At 39.5% G+C, this 19,514-nt stretch overlaps 1 protein-coding gene across 1 annotated transcript in view; it reads left to right on the top strand.

Moving 5' to 3' along the window:
• Positions 1-1,115: 1,115 nt before the first annotated feature.
• NUP133 (nucleoporin 133) overlaps positions 1,116-19,514 on the top strand; it is a 77,603-nt gene continuing 59,204 nt past the window's right edge. Inside the window, exons 1-8 of the mRNA XM_012459847.3 lie at positions 1,116-1,385; positions 3,630-3,748; positions 7,350-7,453; positions 9,241-9,348; positions 10,298-10,432; positions 12,192-12,362; positions 14,714-14,869; positions 15,194-15,264. Coding sequence (XP_012315270.2) covers positions 1,204-1,385; positions 3,630-3,748; positions 7,350-7,453; positions 9,241-9,348; positions 10,298-10,432; positions 12,192-12,362; positions 14,714-14,869; positions 15,194-15,264 — 1,046 coding nt within the window. The 5' untranslated portion in view covers positions 1,116-1,203. The remainder of the gene's footprint in view (positions 1,386-3,629; positions 3,749-7,349; positions 7,454-9,240; positions 9,349-10,297; positions 10,433-12,191; positions 12,363-14,713; positions 14,870-15,193; positions 15,265-19,514) is intronic.

Genomic DNA, 19,514 nt, shown 5'->3' with positions numbered 1-19,514 from the left:
AGAAAGATCTGGACCAACAAGGCAGGGAGTGCACTGCAGGTGAAAGAAACATGTACATGGGCATTGGAGCGGGATTGGGTTAAGTTCTTGGAAAGTGGAGTGCAAGTGGGAAGTAGTGGAAGTACAACACGGACAGAAAAACCAACCTGAGTTATATCACATAGGGCTTTGTAAAGGAGCTTAGCAAATAACCTACTGGCAACGGTCAGACACTGAAGCATTTACAGGCCCAAGTGCAGCATTAGGTTTGCCTTAATGCATTGTGCTGGCAGTGAGAAGATAGAGTGGAGGAAGACCAGACAGAGGTAAGGAACCCTCTCCCCATCTCCCCACTTCCTCCCACTGGCAGAAAAGAGGGTACGCAGTGGTCGAGGAAAAGATAAGTACCAGAACCAGGGCAGAGGGAGCGCAAATGTGTGCTGTAGTATAGATACGCAGGAGCTACAACGTATACCAGGATCTTAGAGTGGAGGTAAGTGTGAGGGATGACTGCAGATAGGGCTTGGACAACTGGCCAGTTTTACCAAGCTGGAACAGAGATGGTGGTAGGAGAAGGGTCCAAAAGGAAAAAATGAATGCGCTTTTCATGAGTGGATTGTGAGGAGTCCACAGGACATCCAGGTGAAAGTGTCCCCTAGGGAGCTGACTGATAGGGGTCTGGGGGTTTTGAGCTGAATCCAGGTTAGAGACACGGATTTGTGGCGTCATTAGCGTGGATGAGACTGCGCAGAGTTGAATGGGAAAATGGCAAACCAAAGAACAAACGTAACAGAGCGATACCAGTGTCAGCTTTACGGTTTTTCTCCCTCCTCAGCTTGGACTGCGGAACATCTTTCATTTCACAAGAGGCTCAGGAACTATCAGTGTGCAAAGAGGCTGCGTTCAAGCTGCTGGAGGGCCAGTTCCACCTAAGCGCAGTCAAGAAGGACGCCTGGCTTTCCGGCTTCACATCCCTGGAACCTCGGCGCTCCCACGGTTCTGAATCTGGGGCCATCTTCCCGACCTCCCCCGCGGGCTCAACGCCGTACTTAACGTCACGACTGCGCTCCCGCTGGTGCTCCGACTACACCCGGCGGGAGGCACTGCATTCGACGTCATCATCGCGCGCCATCCCGCCCCTTAGGTGTTCAAGCTCCGCGCGCAGGCCGCGCTACAACCCGGCGGTCAGATCACGCCCTGTCTTCGTCGCTGCTTGCTCGGAGCATGTTTCCAGCCGCCCCCTCTCCGCGGACCCCGGGTCCCGGGTCCCGAAGGGGCCCACTGGTCGGACTCGGGCCCGGCTCCACGCCCCGGACGGCAAGCAGGAAGGGTCTGCCCTTGGGGTCTGCGGTCAGCTCCCCAATGCTCTTCTCGCCGGTCGGCCGGCGTAGCTCTCTGAGCTCGCGGTAAGTGATCACCGTGGTTGGGTCTAGCGACCAACAGGCTCACGGGCCAGAATGCCAGATTATTGGAAAATAGACCTTTTCCACTCTTGCGGGTCATACCCATTTCACTTTATCAGTTGAGTCCCCACTTTGCATTTTTCATGGATACTTTTGTGCAGAAATGAAGTACAAACTGGATTCGAATCAGTGGTTACCCACTTCCCACCTATTACCTCTGTGATCTGGTGTAAATCACTCGTGATTTTCTTCATGTGTGGAATGGCAATAATATGTCTCACCTGAGCCAGAGGAGTTAGTATGACTTGCCACGATGCAGATGTAAGGTGATGGTAATAATGAGGATCTCCAGCCCTGAAAGATCATTGTTTAATGCTTAACATACTAACTGACATTAATATCTGATGATTGACAATTAAAGGTTTTCTAGCCACAGAATTTAACTTTCTAGGTAAATTATAGGGAAAAGGCTTTACATAAGTGACATAAGAGTACTGTGATAGTTTTGTTACTAAAACTACTGGTTTGGAGCACACCAGTAAAATCATCATCACACACACACACACACACACACACCATGTTCATAATTAACCTAAAACTTTAGAAGATAACGTGTTTCTGCATAGTTTTCTTTGAATTCATCTATAAAAAATGAATTTTCCCCTGCAAGGAAACACAAAGTATTGTGTCTTGAAATTATGGTTAAAATTTATCTGTAAAATTTTGCAGTACTTTAAAGAAGTGGTTTTGAAAGAATACACTGTATCTTTGACTTTTTTTTGGCATATTTCGAAAAGTACTTTTCAAAGTGCTGATCTTGTCAGTGTTTTCTTTTCCTTTTGAGAAAAGTTGGAGAATAAAAGCGTTTACTGTGTGTGGTGTTTTTTTTTAATCTCTTCTTTCTGGTGATCATTTGAAGAAAAACCTTTGTTATCTGTCAGGAAACAAAGCCCTCAGCCATTCTCTAAGTACATCTCCTCATTTAATTCTCATGATGAAAGATATAATAACTTTTATTCTGGTGATTTTACAATATTATTCTAAATGTTAAGAAAGTGAGGAGGAAGTAAAGTTTTTATTGTGATACCTGCTGTTGAAGGCCATGTAACAGCTGTTGCTCGTAACCTGTTTGATTTCTTGCTTGGTTGTACAGACCTGAGAGGTGTTTTTTTTGTTTTGTTTTAAGAGACAGGGTCTTGCTCTCTGTCACCCAGGCTACAGGGTGGTGCCACAATGCACGGCTAATTTAAAAATTTTTTTGTGGCCAGGCGTGGTGGCTCACACCTTTAATCACAGCACTTTGGGAGGCTGAGATGGGCAGATCACTTGTCAGCAGTTCAAGACCATCCTGACCAACATGAAGAAATCCCGTCTCTACTAAAAATACAAAACTAGCTGGGCGTGGTCTTGCATGACTGTAATCCCAGCTACTTGGGAGGCTGAGGGAGGAGAATTGCTTGAACCCAGGAGGCGGAGGTTGCAGTAAGCCAAGATTGCGCCATTGCACTCCAGCCTGGGCAACAAGAGCAAAACTCTATCTCAAAAAAAAAAAAGAATTTTTTTAGAGACAAGGTCTTGCCATGTTGCCCAGCCTGGTCTTGAACTCCTGGTCTCAAGCAGTCTTCCTGCTACAGCCTCCCAGAGTGCTGGAATTATAGGCAAGAGCCACTGCCCTGGCCAGATATGATAGATTCTTAAAAATAAATAAATGAATAACCCTAAAGCCAAATGAGAGCTTGAATCTAATCTAAGCCAATATTTGTAAAATATATTTGACCACTACTGCTGTATCATGTGATGAGTAATATATATATATATATACACACACACATATATATATATATATATTTTTTTTTTTTAACCACAACATATGGTAAAAGCTGATGTTCTATATTCTGGCTTTCAAAAATGTTGATTGAGATCTGCAAAATGACCTGCTGTTTGAAAAAAACACTGGTCTAGTTCAGCCTTTATTACTTCACAGCTAAGGAGACAGAATTATAAGGAGTTTAAGTGAATAGAGGCATGCATTTCATTACTAGAGCATATGGGATTGAAGCCAAGTTTTCCTAAATCCTATCTTGTGTTTTTTTTTAACATGAAAAATATTATGTTTAATTACATGGTAAATACAAGCCAGTGTTAATTTCTTTCAAAGAACTCCTTATTGTGAAAATATATATATAAAAAATTAGAATAATGGAAAATTTTAAGTTATAAGTAAGATACTATAAACTCTTTCTTTAGAGGAACACCAACACGAATGTTCCCACACCACTCCGTAACTGAGGCTTTGAACTATGATGTGAAAACGTTTGGATCTTCTCTTCCTGTTAAAGTCATGGAAGCCCTAACACTGGCTGAAGGTACGTGTCATCTTTCCATTTACCTGTATTAGCAATTAAAAATGGAGCCTAGATGTGGCATGGAGTTAATTTCATGTTTTCTCTAGTGTACCTTTACCTAAATGTGGAGAGATGGGTAGCCTGTCTAGTTTTTTTTTTTTGAGACAGTCTCACTATGTCACCCAGGCTGGAGTGCAGTGGCACGATCTCAGTTCACTGCAACCTCTGCTTCCTGGGTTCAAGGGAGTTTCCTGCCTCAGCCTCCCAAGTAGCTGGGATTACAGGAATGAGCTACCATGCCCGGCTAATTTTTTGTATTTTTAGTAGAGATGGTTTCACCATGTTGGCCAGGCTGGTCTTGAACTCCTGACCTCAGGTGATCTGCCCCCCTTGGCCTCCCAAAATGCTGGGATTACCGGCATGAGCCACCGCGCCGGTAATCTAGCCAACTGTCTAGTTTTTTACTGTCATTGAGATATATAATAAATTCGAGAAGGAGAATGAGGTCATTTGAACACAAATTCTTTAGTTTTTAGGTTTTAGGTACTGTACAGTAGTCCCCCATTATCTTTGGGGGATATCTTCCAAGACCCCCAGTGGATGCCTGAAACCTCGGATAGTACCAAATCCTATATATACTATGTTTTTTAAATACGTACACACCTATGATAAAGTTTAGTTTATAAATTAGGCACAGTAAGAGATGAACAACATAACTAATAATAAAATAGAACAATTATAACAATATACCAGCAGCACTACTATTGCACTTTGGGGTCATTAAGTAAGAATACAAGCATTGCATTACCGTGATAGTTGATCTGATAACTGAGACAGCTTCTAAGTGACAAACAGCTGGATAGTCTCGGGGTGTCCAATCTTTTGGCTTCCCTGGGCCACCAGAAGAAGAATTGTCTTGAGCCACATGTAAAATACACTTACACTAGCAATAGCTGATGAGCTTTAAAAAAAAAAAAAAGTCTGTGCATTAATCTCATAATGTTTTAAGAAAGTTTACAAACTTGTGTTGGGCCACATGTGTCCCTGGGCCGTGGGTTAGACAAACTTGGTGTATACAGTGTGGATATGCTGCGCAAAGGGTTGATTGCCTGTAGACAGGACAGTATGAGATTTTATGACATGACTCAGAACAGCATGCAATTTACAGCTTAGGAATTGTTCATTTGAATTTGTCACTTCCTGTTTTCTGACTATGATTGACCACAGGTATTTGAAACTGCAGATAAAAGGGGGAAATATTGTATATGCAAAATTCAGTTCCATTTGAAGAGTTATCAGGTTTATGAAGTTTAGTGTTAAAAAAAAAAATTGGCACCTCACATTATTGGGTTTAATAATACAGTGCAATTAAATCCTACTTCCATCTTTGGACCCTATGTAGCATTCCAGAGGCTGTGTGCACAAATTTGTGATGTTACCATTGTGGTGGGTACCTTTAGAAGTCTGTTGGCAGAGAGTTAGTGTGGAATTTTGAAAGATAAAATAAACACAAGCTTAGAAAGGCAACTTTACACTAGAAGAGCAAAGTTCAAAGCACCCTTAGTATCTGCTGAAGTCATTTTTATTAAGAAGTGAATTCTAGGCAGGACACAGTAGCTCACCCTGTAATCCCAGCACTTTGGGAGGCCGTGGCAGTCAGATCACAAGGTCAGGAGTTTGAGACCAAACTGACCAACATGGGGAAACCCTGTCTCTACTAAAAATACAAAAATTAGTCGGGCATGATGGTGCTGGCCTGTAATCCCGGCTACTCAGGAGACTGAGGCAGGAGGATCGCTTGAACTCTGGAGGTGGAGGTTGCAGTGAGCCAAAGTCGTGCCACTGCACTCCAGCCTGGGTGACAGAGCAAGACTCCATCTCAAAAAAAAAAAAAAAATTCTACATCTTTGTGATTTTTCTGGAACTGTGTTTTTCAAATTGTAGGTGTGACCAAAATTTAGCGGTTCATGACCAGCATTAAAAAAAAGAAGAAATAGAATAGAATGCATCTCATATGTTTAGTAAATTTTGTTTGTTTTACTTAAATTGTATATGGCAATATCATGATGTAAAATGTATTATACTGTGAATAACTATATTTACTGTATGTATTACTGTGAATAACAGTAGGAAAAAAAACAAGCTTAAAGTACTCTGTCTTAGAAGAAGGAATATATCTCATCCACTGGAACTTGCATATCTTGCCTGTAAGTCTTTGGGGGCTTTAGGGATAGTTGTTTTCAGACAACTAAACTGCTAACCTCTATATACATCGTTCTGTTTTAAATAAATAAATATATATACATGTTGTATGTATATATGTGTGTGTATATATATATATTTTTTCTCTCTAAAATTTCAGTTTAAATTAGATTTAAGCCTTTTAATGTACTCCTGGTATTTTAACAGACTAGATTAAATAACACAGCCCCAAATCTAGAAATTTAGAGGTCCCTAAGAGTCAGCATGTGTAAAACAAAGAGGTGTGTCAACTTGAAGAACTCTTCCCCACTTAGAAACCTGCCAACTACTACTGTTAGGTCAGTCCTTCAGGGCATGCCAGTTGAGGATCTGGAGTTGTTGTTGTGCTTTCAAGACAAAGAAAATTACTGAGCAGATACTTCACTTGAGCAAAAAGCCCTCACTTAGCCTGGGCTTGGTTTGATATTTTTGCTTATACATTATCTATGTCTTTTACTTCGCCCTTCTACCTTTCTTTAAGTAAAGAGCAAAGCTCAAATTAATAAAATTTCCAGGGCTGTTAACACATTTGTGGAGGTTTACCACCAATGCTTAAGACATAGGCTAATTGAGTTTTGTCACTTAATAGAGAATGTAACTCTTTGTCTCCATATAATGAAATAATTTATCATTCCTTTAAGGAGCTCTTATTTGAAAATTATGTGCTTTTGAAGGAAGGTTATTTTCCTTGAAATGTTTTATATAGTTAATGAGTTTATTATTTGTGTTACTTTATCGATAAAATTATAAATGTTGCTAAATATTTCCTTTTTGTTGTTTCTGTTTATTTTTTGATATGGAGTCTTGCTCTCTTGCCCAGGTGGGAATGATGTGATCACGGTTTACTGCAGCTTCAATCTCCTGGGCTCAAGTGCTCCTCCTGCCTCAGTCACCCTAGTAGCTGGGAAGTGCACTGCCAAATCTGGCTATTTTTAAAATTTATTTTTATTTTTTAGAGATGGGGGTCTCACTGTGTTGCCCAGGCTGGCCTCAAGTAATCCTCCCACGTTGTCCTCCCGAAATATTGGGATTTATAAGCATGAGCCACCATGCCTGGCCTAAATATGTTTTACAGGAAATAAGCTATTTGATCTGTTTGTAACAAAAATTAAGGAATATTAAATGTCTCAAATATACTTTTTGCCTTTGGATATATTTCTTTTTTCTTTGTTTTTGTTTTTACCTTTGGATATATTTCTAAAGGTGGTTATCAGAGTTAAATAGATCTCTTGTTTTGAGGGTTGATAATTTTGGAATATTCAAAAGTATTTGTTATTAGTCCTTTCTGAGTGTGATAATTACTTTTTTTGATAAAGCATGTGGTAATAAAGATTTATATTTATACTATAAGATTAATCACTTGCCTCATTTTTTCCTTTAGTCGATGATCAGATGACCGTTTACATAGATGAAGGTGGATGGGCTTGTCTGGTGTGCAAAGAGACGCTCATTGTTTGGAAGATTGCTCTCTCACCTATTACTAAGGTAATGGCTCTTTAGAGAGCTGTAAGGAGATAGAGGAGAGGAATACCAATTAACTTTTAATTTTTACCCTAATTTTTACAGTTGATAGAGGATAGTAAATATGAAACTACTTAGGTATTAAGGGTTTGCATTTTCATAGTGATGTGATATAATGAGCATGTGTACACATTTGTGTATTGGGAAAAAAGTTTCCCTGTATTAATAATTTTTAAATAAGATTTGTGTTTGCATTTAATAAAATTTAGAGTCATTAAAATTTTCAATGAATATAATGCTAATTAGTCTGCCTAATGAAGTATCGGACTAAATGCTACCCACATAAGCAAATGAACTTTGAGTTTGCATATTTCTGAGACAGTAGAACTATGTTTTGTTGAATCTACTGAATGATGCTTAATAAAATAAAAAAAAATGACACCAATTGTTAGTTAAGCTTGTCTACTTCCAACAGTGGGTTATCATTTGCATGTCCAGTAATTTATCCTCAGCAACCTTTTTTCTGTTTGTTACAGCTTAGATATACTACTCTCTTCCACCACTCATTACTCACTTGGCCATGTTCCATTTTAACTCAGGGCGCCTGCTTACCTAAACTCTTCACTTCTGCTGAACTTTGGGTTACTGCCGCCTAGAAAATGGTATTTGTTACCATTTGACCCAGCAATCCCATTACTGGGTATATACTCAAAGGATTATAAATCATTCTCTTACAAAGACACATGCACACATATGTTTATTTTGGCACTGTGCACAATAGCAAAGACTTGGAACCAACCTGAATGTCCATCAATGATAGACTGGATAAGGAAAATGTGGCACATATACACCATGGAATACTATGCAGCCACAAAAAAGGATGAGATCATGTCCTTTGCAGGGACATGGATAAAGCTGGAAACCACCATTCTCAGCAAACTGACACAAGAACAGAAAACCAAACACCACATGTTCTCACTCGTAAGTGGGTGTTGAACAATGAGAACACATCACATTGGGGGAAACATCACACACTGGGACCTGTCAAGGGGTGGGGGTATAGGGGAGGGATAGCAAGGGGTGGGGGTATGGTGGGGATAGCATTGGTAGAAATACCTAATGTAGATGACGGGGTGATGGATGCAGCAAACCACCATGGCACATGTATACTTTTTTTTTCCGCTGCCACCACCACTTCCAGCACATGTATACCTATGTAATAAACCTGCACATTCTGCACATGTACCCTAGAACTTAAAGTATAATAATCATAATAATAACAAAAAAGAAAAGAAAACCAGAAAAAAAAAAAAAAGAAAGTGGTATTTGTGGAATAGGTCAGGGAAAAGTCCTGGGGGGCATTCTGAGTTAGCTGAGGGATCCTGATATTTGGCTGAGAGTCTAAGAAATATTTCCTAGGTAACTTGGTATAATTACTCTTTGGTCATGCTAATTTTAAATGTCAGATAAACAAATCAAGAGTAGCTTGGGAAAGTTCCATAGAAAACCTAAGCACTTCTCTTAACTTTAGCCTTCTCTTAACTGGACTTTTCTAGACTGGGAAGAAATGAGGATAGTTGTTCTGCAGAGTTTGGTCTAGCCTTAAGTTTTCATGATTCAATATCTCTTAAGATACTTTCTTTTAAAATTACTGAAAACCTGATTAAAACAAGATGTAAGAAGAAAGAATATTTGTAGAATGGTGTTTCCAGCAATGTCAGAATCTAAAATATGCAGAGAAGGGAAATCAGATGCATCTTCAAAATAATGGATTTGATGTGAAAGATTCTCTGTTTGGGTTTGTTCTACAGTTATCTGTTTGCAAAGAACTTCAGCTGCCACCTAGTGATTTCCACCGGAGTGCCAACTTGGTGGCTCTGTCTTATTCTGCTCCCTCAGGTGAAGCACCTTCTACTCAGGTAGGTGATGTAAAAGCTTATTGAAATAAACTTTTTAAAATAAGGACATTCTAAAGTTGGAGGAATCATCCTGTTTGATTTTGAGACATAATTATAAAGCTATAGAAATCAAGACATGGTGGTATTGGCAAAGACAGCTACACAAATAGGTCAGTGTAACAGAATAGAGAATACAGTTATAGATCCACATGAAGGCATCCATTTGATCTTTGACTAAGGTGCAAATGCAATTCAGGGGAGAAAGGATGGTCCTTTCAATGCATAGTGTAGGAACATTTGTAATTTTAAAATTACAAAAGACCAATTTGTATTGTATTGTATTGAATTTTCCGCTAGACTTTAAACTTTGTTACAAAGATTAATTTGAAATGGGTCATAGATCTAAATGTAAAACAGTAAAACTTTTCCCTGATACTCTTACTCTTAAAAAAAAAAAACAGTAAAACTTTTAGAAGAAAACATGAGAAAATCACCATGAGCTGAGATTAGACAGAGTTGGAAATTACCAAAGGCACGATCCATAAAATAAAAGTTTGATAAAATTAAAGTAAAATAAAAATTTAAAACAATGCTTTGCCAAAGACAAGAAAATGAAGAGACAAGCTATAGAGTGGGAAAAGATATTTGTAAATCATGTAACTAGCATAGGACTTGTTTCCAGAATATGTTTACAAATTCTAAAAACTTGATAAAAAAATTGCAATTTAAAAATAGGGGATAGGATTTGAACAGACACTTTGTGAGGATATAAGGATGGCAAATAAGCACATGAAGAGGTGTTTGGCATCTTTAGCCATTAGAGAAATGCAAACCAAAACACTGGTGAGTTCTTATATCTGGTTTTTCTTGATTAAATAGTAAATTGTCGTGTTTTATCAGTGCCATCAGACTCCTGGTTTTTGAGTTCTTCTTTTATTGTGATTGCTGATTGTTATGATCTTGTTTTGAGGCTGTTGCTGTCATGGTTGCCACCAGAGAAGGATCCATCCGCTATTGGCCAAGTCTCGCTAGTGAAGATACCCACACAGAGACTTTTGTAGATTTGGGAGGCGATAAGACTTACAGTTTCCTAACAGCAGTGCAGGTATACCATGGATATTTCTTTATATTTACTGGAAAGCTGTGATTTGGCTTGAAAATGAGATTTTTATTTATTTTTTAAAATAGAGATGGGATCTCATTATGTTTCCCAGGCAGTTCTCAAACTCCTGAGCTTAAGCAATAACTCCTGCTTTGACCTCCCAAAGTACTGGGATTACAAGCATGAGCCACTGTACCCAGCCTTGGAAATGAGATTTGATGGCTAAAAATGTGGAGTTTTGAAGAGACTACTACTATACAGGCCAGGGAGGGATCAAAACGAGACAAGGAAGAGAAGAATGTAAGGATCTATGATTTGAACAGTTAGGCAATGGAGGCTCTTCTTACAGGACTCTAAAATTTCAATATCAGATAGTAGCTAGTGATATGCATTTCTTTTAAAAACATTTTATGAGAGTGGCTTAAAAACCATCAGAGATAGGCCTGGTGGTGGCTCACGCCTGTTCCCTGTACTCTGGGAGGCCGAGGCAGTTGGATCACAAGGTCAGAAGTTCAAGATCAGCCTGGCCAATATGGTGAAACCCCGTCTCTACTAAAAATATAAAAATTAGCCAGACACGGTGGCACGCGCCTGTTGTCTCAATTACTTGGGAGGCTGAAGCAGGAGAATCACTTGAACCCAGAAAGTGGAGGTTGCAGTGAGCCAAGGCTGTACCACTGCACTCCAGCCTGGGCAACAGAGTGAGACTCTGTCTCAAAAAAAAAAAAAAGTCAGACACTATAAAGAATGGTTTGCTAATATCTTCTTTGTAGGTTCACAAAGAAACAAAATCTGGCTGAGTATGGTGGCTCATGCCTGTAATCTTACCACTTTGTGTGGCTGAGGCAGCAGGATTGCTTGAGGCCAAGACTTCAAGACCAGCCTGAGCCACATAGTGAAACTTTGTTGCTACAAAAAAATTTAAAAATTATCTAGGCATGGTGGTGTGCGCCTGTAGTCACAGCTACACAGGAGGCTGAGGCAGGAGGATCACTTGAGCCCAGGAGATTGAGGCTGCAGTGATCTGGGATTTCACCACTGCACTTCAGCCTGGGTACCAGAGCCAGACCCTGTCTCTAAAAACATAAAGTAAAATAGCAAACAAAAAATAAAATAAAAATAAAATCTGATAACCTAATTTGTTGAATCTGCAATATGGTGAACTTGTAGTTTAAAAATCAGAATTTAAACATGATGAAATTTTTTTCTGTTACGAAGTTTTTTTTTTTTGGTTGTTGTTTTTTTGTTTGTTTTTATTTCAACACTCTGTGTCACCCAGGCTGGAGTGCAGTGGTGCAATCTCAACTTACTGCAACCTCCACCTCCCAGGTTCAAGCTATTCTTGTGCCTCAGCCTCCCAAGTAGCTGGGATTGCAGGTGCGCGCTGCCATGCCCAGCTAATTTTTGTGTTTTTAGTAGAAATGATGCTTCACCATGTTGGCCAGGCTGGTCTTGATCTCCTCACCTCAAGTGATCCACCCACCTTGGCCTCCCAAAGTGCTGGGATTTTACAGGCGTGAGTCACCACGCACGGCCAGTTTTTCTTTTCTCTTATGAAAGTTTCTCTATGTAGAATTAATAATATTAACTTAATGGATTCTGAAATGTTTAACTTTAATGAAATAACAGTGTTCTATTTTGTATTCTTTTAGATTTATTTCAATTATGGTAATTTTTCTCTGTACCAAAGCATTTTTTGTTAATTTTCTTTATCTTAGCGTTAGATGCTTAACTGAACTAATCTCATAATATTTTTTCACAGGGAGGAAGTTTTATTTTGTCCTCATCAGGAAGCCAACTAATTCGATTGATACCTGAGAGCTCAGGAAAGATTAATCAGCATATCCTGCCTCAAGGGCAAGGCATGCTTTCAGGAATTGGTCGAAGGGTTTCTTCTCTTTTTGGAATTTTATCTCCTAGTAGTGATCTCACAGTAAGTTTATAAAGTAACTATTTTACAAGCTTATTTCTTAGTTAAATCAATAAGTTGAAAATATCGGGAAATAAAATCTTTGATCTTTTTAGTGACCTATTTTTATTATGATCAAATGAGTTCATACTAACTTTCTCCCATAACTTGTAACATTAATGTGTTTAAATCAGACAGATTATCTCACAAGTACATTTTTTTGAACTAAAACTATTATGTAAAATTTTAAATGTGTTTCTTGAAGATTAATTTGACTTTCTAGATTTGACCAGAAGCGTGTCTCTACTCCCATGCCTCCAGCTGTCTGTGTGGATGACTGAAGTCTAGATCTGTTGGCTGGACTTCTGCCCCATGCTCTAGCATAGTGAAAGGAGCATGATGGGAACTAATGTTGTGGACCATCTACACTCTGCTAGATGCTCCGTAGTTGTTACATCCATATTGTGTAATCATTGTGACAACCTGTAAAGAGTGCTTTCCCTCCAGTTGACAGATGAGGAAGCACCTTAGTGAGGCTGAAGGTGTGTAACTGCTGAGTGGCAGAGCTGGGAATCATACCCAGGTCTGTCTGAATTTAAAGAACATGCTCTTTTTACTGTGCTGTTTCCCTCTTCTTTCAGATAACTATCATCACCTGCTTCCTTGAATGTTCCTTAAACCTAAACTTAACATGTGTAAAAACAAATTTATTGTATTCTTTCATCCCTCCTACTGACTACTCAACCCTATAAAACTCATTTCTCTTTTGACCTGTTTTTGTTAAGAGTACTATCACTTTTTCTCAGTGACCCAGCTATAAAACCTTGTTATTTTTTGTGTCTTCCTCTACTTCTATAGCAAGCTAGTTATTTGCCAGGAACAACTTCTTTTTTTTTTGAGATGGAGCCTCTCTCACTTTGCCCAGGCTGGGGTGCAGTGGCGCAATCTTGGCTCACTGCAGCCTTTGCCTCCCAGTTTCAAGCTATTCTTCTGCTCAGCCTCCTGAGTAGCTGGGACTACAGGCACATGCCACCACGCCCAGTTAATTTTTGTATTTTAGTAGAAACAGGGTTTCACCATGTTGGCCAGAATGGTCTCAATCTCTTGACCTCATGATCTGCCCACCTGGGATTACAGTGCTGGGATTACAGGCGTGAGCCACCGTGCCCAGCAAGATTTAACTTCTATCCAGTCTCATTTCATTCCCCATATTTTGGCTTTTGATGTTATACCCTAACCTATACTCTTGATAAATTTCACCTAAGCTCCTGGTGCCTGCTCAGTTTACTTACTGTTGGCTTTTCTGCCCCATCAGTGGCCGTAATCATGATGACAGAAATAGAGACAACTAGGGTTTTAACACAAAACAATCATGTATATCCAGCTTTAAAAAGGCACATATCTATACTTCATGATTAAGTATATACTGAAAAGGCAATATAACACTCCTGTATATGACTACATACATTCTGTCAAATGCATTGAAACACAATTCTGTGTTGAGAAGCTATTGATAATATCTCCCTTGCTCGCTGCACTTACAAATTCACATTTGACAGTCTCTGCTATATGTCCCTAATTTTTCATAATTTTTTATTTTTATTTATTTTTAAAATTAGAGACAGGGTCTCACTATGTTGCCTAGGCTGGTCTCCAGCTCCTGAGTTCAAATGATCCTCCCTCCTTGGGCTCCCAAGGTATTGGAATTATAGGCATGAACCACCACGTCTGGCCTCATTATTTTTCAAAGAATCCTTATTTTTGCTTCTTTTCGACTTGTCGTCTGTATTCCAATGTAACAGGACAACTTCTTATTCTCTAAAGACCCTATAACTTTCCCACCTTTCAGTTCTGCTCCTCCTGGGCCTTCTGCCTGTAGAGTCCAACCTTGCCTGGCAAGCTGTATTTCAGGATTACTTTTTTTTTTTTTTTTTTTTTTTTTCGGAGACAGAGTCTTGCTCTGTTACCTAGGCTGGAGTGCAATGGTGTGATCTCGGCTAACTGCAACCTTCGCCTTCCAGGTTCAAGTGATTCTCCTGCCTCAGGCCTCCCGAGTAGCTGAGTAGCTGGGACTACAGGCATGTGCCACCATGCATGGCTAATTTTTTGTATTTTAGTAGAGACGGGGTTTCATCATGTTGCCTAGGGTGGTCTTAAACTCCTGAGCTCAGGCAGTTCGCCTGCCTCAGCCTTCTAACGTGCTAGGATTGCAGGGCTAAGACACCACGCCTGGCCCAGAATCCCTTTCTTAAGTCCTGAATGAAGAATTCTTTTAGGATTACTAATCAAATATGTGAAATTTGAGTTTTAAAACAGTAGTTCTTTAACATTAGAACTTAATCTGTGAATTTGACTTCTTTTTCTTCTCTGAATAGCTTTCAAGTGTTCTTTGGGATAGTGAAAAATCAAGTTTTTACAGCCTGACAAGTTCAAACATCAGTAAATGGGAATTAGATGATTCTTCAGAAAAACATGTGCATAGTTGGGATATAAATAGAGCCCTGAAGGAAAACATTACGGATGCTATTTGGGTAAGGAGCAATAATACTCATCTCTGTAATTCACGTTTATGGTTGTATGATAATGCTGCTTCCCTTAAGTGTTTTATTTATTTCAGCACATTTCAGTGTAATAAACAAGTGTATAGTTATCAGATTAAGTGGAAATGGGGTAGTCAGTCTCTAGAAATATTGGAATGCACTGATTTACTTGCTTAGTGATTTTTTTGAATGTACATTTTCATTCAGCAACTGAGCTATCATGGGTGAAGCACTTCACTAGGTGCTAGGGATATAAAGGTGAAAAGAAATGATTCCTACACTCAGGAAGCTTACATTATTGATATTTTCATGTAGGGATCTGAAAGTAACTATGAAGCTATTAAAGAAGGAGTCAACATTCGATATTTGGACTTGAAGCAAAACTGGTAAGCAATTTGTCATGAAGAACATAGATAAGAGTTTGGAAAAAATAAGTTGATGTTTATTATAAAATCATGAGCAATCTCACTGGCTGTTCTTTTTTTTTGAGACAGGGTCTCACTCTGTCACCATGATATGGTGGTGCCATGATAGCTCACTGTAGCCATGACCTTCTGGGCTGAAGTAATCCTCCTGCCTCAGCCTCTCGTGTAGCTGGGACTACAGACATGAGCCACCACACCTGCTTGATTTTTAAAATTTTTTGTAGAGATAGGGTCTCGCCATGTTGCCCAGGCTGGTCTTGAACTCCTGGGCTCAAGCAATCCTCCTGCCTCAGTGTCTCAAAATATTGGGATTACAAGTGTGAGCCACAGTGCCCACCCTGTTCTTTTAGTGCTTATTTTCTCATACTATCTATTAAGCCTTACTCAATGGTTTTGCTGTTGTTTATCAAGTGATCCTAGTTCATTTGGGAAATTGAGGCATTTTTCAGCCTTAAATGGTATATTCTTACCTTGGTGTCTCATTAGTTAGAGACACAGCTTTTCTGTGCTTACAGCTAGAGTTTCTCTTCTTCACTGCCAAGAGATGCCTGAGACCCTGTCATTGCCCACTGTTGTGTGTTCCCCATGCTGTCATTGCTCTTATTAGAGGTATTAGGCACATGTTTCCCACCCTCCTTCTGTTGCTCAAGGAGCTTTAGGCCTACATTTTTGGCTGTGCTAAGTAAAGGATGAGGTAAGGTTTTGTCTTGGTAGCACAGGTTAGAACTTAATCATAGTAAATTTCCTCTTAGAAACAGTGCTCTAAGTGGTACATAGGATCCCAGGTTAGTCTGGTAAAGCTAATTACCCATGTTATTCTTTAACTTTAATGCTGAAGATCACATGGAACTTAAAAACCATTTGTAACATTGCTCATAGTGAATGCAAATATATAACTAGTAATCCTTCGGAAGTTAAAGAATATTTTTCATGAGTTTTAATTTTTACTGTTCTTGCTACATGTTTTGGTTAAGTAGAACAAATTCGACTTGTTCCTTTGAGGGATATTGCAGTTGTACTATTTTGTGTAATTTTTCTCTCTCTAGGGCTGTTGAGACTATTAGTAGGGTCCTTTACAGTCTCCGAAAACTTTACAAAAGCTATCAAAGAGGTAAAAGTAATCGTACTTGTTTGATTTCTGTAAGCATTTTAATTAAATACAGTTTACCTGTTTGTCTTTACCAGACTTTTGGAAATTTAGGACAGCCCACTGTGGGCATATAATGCAGACATTTTTCACATAATTTTCAGAACTGGAGGCATGGGATTGAGAATGAGAAGCATGCTCAGGAATTGCTATGCAGGGTCCACCCAGGACTCCTCTCCCCTAGTGTTGTCATGCTGACCAGTGGGATCCCTGTGAGGTGCAGCCCTCATCCTCCTTGACCTTCCTCTCCTCCTTTACTCTAAATGATCCAGTTAGCACTCTCTTATATCCGTGAGGTCTTGTGATCAGAACTGTACAGAGAATTTCTCCTATGGACGGGTTTCTTTATTTTGAGAGTAGTGTTTGTTTGTCTTCCTCATAGTCATTCACACTTACTGATTTGTTGTCCATTTGGCTAGAGCTGCAATCTGGGCTTATAATTTCAGTGAATAGGTTTATAAATTACTTGGCCAGGCTGGGTGGCTCATGCCTATAATTCCAGCACTTTGGGAAGCCAAGACAGGAGGATTGCTTGAAGTTAGTAGTTCAAGATCACCTGGGCAACAAAATGAGACCTCGTTTCCACACAAATAAAAATAAAAATTTATCTGGGCTGATGGTGTGCACCGTACTCCCACTATTCAGGAGGCTGAGGTGGGAGGATCACTTGAGCCCAGGAGACTGAGGCTGCAGTGATCTATGATTCCACCACTGCACTCTACCCGGGCAACAGAGCAAGATTTTGTTTCTAAGACAATAAAACAAAAATTAATAAATTATTTTACTAGATGATTACTAATATAAATTTTAGATATCTTCATTTTAGATACAAAGTTTGGAATTTTTTTTTAACATTAACTTCATTATTTTGGATATATTCACATAAAAACTTCCTGATCAAGCAGGAGGCTCACTTGAGGCCAGGAATTCGAGGCCAGCCTGGGCATTAGAGAGAGAGAGAAAGAGAGAGACACTGCCAACATGTCACAAGTTTGGGCCGATATTCTTTTTTTTAAAATTGATTTTTATTTCAATAGTTTTTGGAGTACAGCTGGTTTTTAGTTACATGGGTATGTTCTTTAGTGGTGATTTCTGAAATTTTAGTGCACCTGTCAGCCGAGCAGTGTGTGTAGTCTTTTATCGCTCACCCTCCTCCCACCGTTCAAGTCCCCAAAGTCCATTATACCATTCTTATGCCTTTGTGTCCTCATAGCTTAGCTCCCCCTTGTAAGTGACATAGTATGATACTTGGTTTTACATTCCTGAGTTACTTCACTTAGAATAATGTGGACCAATATTCTTAAATTCTTTTCAAGAGTCCAAGCAGAAGTGATAATGTTTGGGGAGCTAGGGGAAGAGAACCATGAAGGAAAATGAGAACCATGCTTGGATTGCTTGCATTTAAGTGTCACGTCATTAGTTACTTGCTTGGGTTCTTATTTTTAGTTGTCAGTAGAGGGTGCTTTGCCACCCTTTGAATATTTCTAAGACCTAAATGAAAGTTGCTAGTTTTAGTACTAGATGTTTTAGAAGAGCTAAAATAAAAACCATTTAATTTCTTATTGGGAGCAATAGTTTTGCTAGACGTAAGGGACAAATAAGCTTTAAGATGCAAAATGGGGCCAGGTGCAGTGGCTCACACTTGTAATCCCAGCACTTTGGGAGGCCGAGGCGGGTGGATCATGAAGTCAGAAGTTCAAGACCAGACTGGCCAACATGGTGAAACCCCGTCTCTACTAAAAAATACAAAAGTTAGCTGGGCATGGTGGCTCTCGCCTGTAATCCCAGCTACTTGGGAGGCTGATGTAGGAGAATTGCTTGAACCGGGACCTGGGAGGTGGAGGTTGCAGTGAGCCGAGATCACACCACTCCACTCCAGCCTGGGCGACAGAGTGAGACTCCATCTCAAAAAAAAACAAAGTAAGATACAAAATGGTTTGTTTTTACATATACAGCAGTTTGAAGTTTCTATAACTGATGATTTAAAACATTTTAAAATATATATGTATATTTTTCAACATTAGAGATGGGGTTACCCTGGCTGGTCTTGAACTACTGAGCTCAAGCAATCCTCCTGCTTCAGCCTCTCCCAAAGTGCTTGGGTTAAACACATAAGCCACTGTGCCTGGCCAAAAATTATATATATATTTTTTTAGTTACAGTCTAATACTGTTGCCCAGGCTGGAATGCACTGGTGCAATCTTGGCTCATTGCAGCCTTTGCATCCTGGGTTCAAGTGATTCTCATGCCTCAGCCTCTTGAGTAGCTGAGATTACAGGCACACACCACCATGCTGGGCTAATTTTTGTATTTTAGTAGAGTTGGGATTTTGCTATGTTGGCCAGGCTGGTCTTGAACTCCTGACCTCAAGTGATCTGCCCACCTCGGCCTCCCAAAGTGCTGGAGTTACAGATATGAACCACCACACCTGGCCTTTTAAATTTTTTTTAAGAGATAATAGGATCTCACAATGTTGCCCAGCTGGTATTGTACTCTTGGGCTCAAATGATCTTCCCATCTCAGCCTCCCAAAGTGTTGGCTCCCAACACTTTGGTGTGAACCATTGTGCCTGGCCATAAAAATTTTTCCTTTTAATGTTTTTCCTCTGGACAAAAGCAAGTAAGCTTTAAATAACTGAGTAGATCAGGGATTGGCAAACCCTTTCCAGAAAGGGCCAAAAGTAACTGTTTTAGGCTTCAGGGGCCATGTAGTCTTTACTGCAGCTACTCTATTTGACCAATGGTATCATGAAACATCCCTAGAAAATACATAAATGGATGGGTATGGTTGCCTTCCAACAAAACTTTATTTATAAAAACTAGTCTGGGCTCAATTTCACTGGAGGGCTATACTTGCAAATCCCTGGATCAGATGTTTTTTTTTTAAATCTTTTTTTTGTAAGTCAGGTTTATTGAACTATAATTTACATAGAGTAAAAGTTACCCTCTTTAGTGTATAATTCTACAGTGTTTGTTTGTTTTTTTTTTGTTTTTTTTAAGATGGAGTGTCACTCTGTCACCCAGGCTGGAGTGCAGTGGTGCAATCTCAGCTCACTGCAACCTTC

Source organism: Aotus nancymaae, unplaced genomic scaffold (assembly GCF_030222135.1).
Source record: "Aotus nancymaae isolate 86718 unplaced genomic scaffold, 86718_ANA_hifiasm-v0.15.2.pri h1tg000032l_0, whole genome shotgun sequence".
NCBI lineage: Eukaryota > Metazoa > Chordata > Mammalia > Primates > Aotidae > Aotus > Aotus nancymaae.
This window is presented reverse-complemented; position numbering and strand designations above follow the sequence as displayed.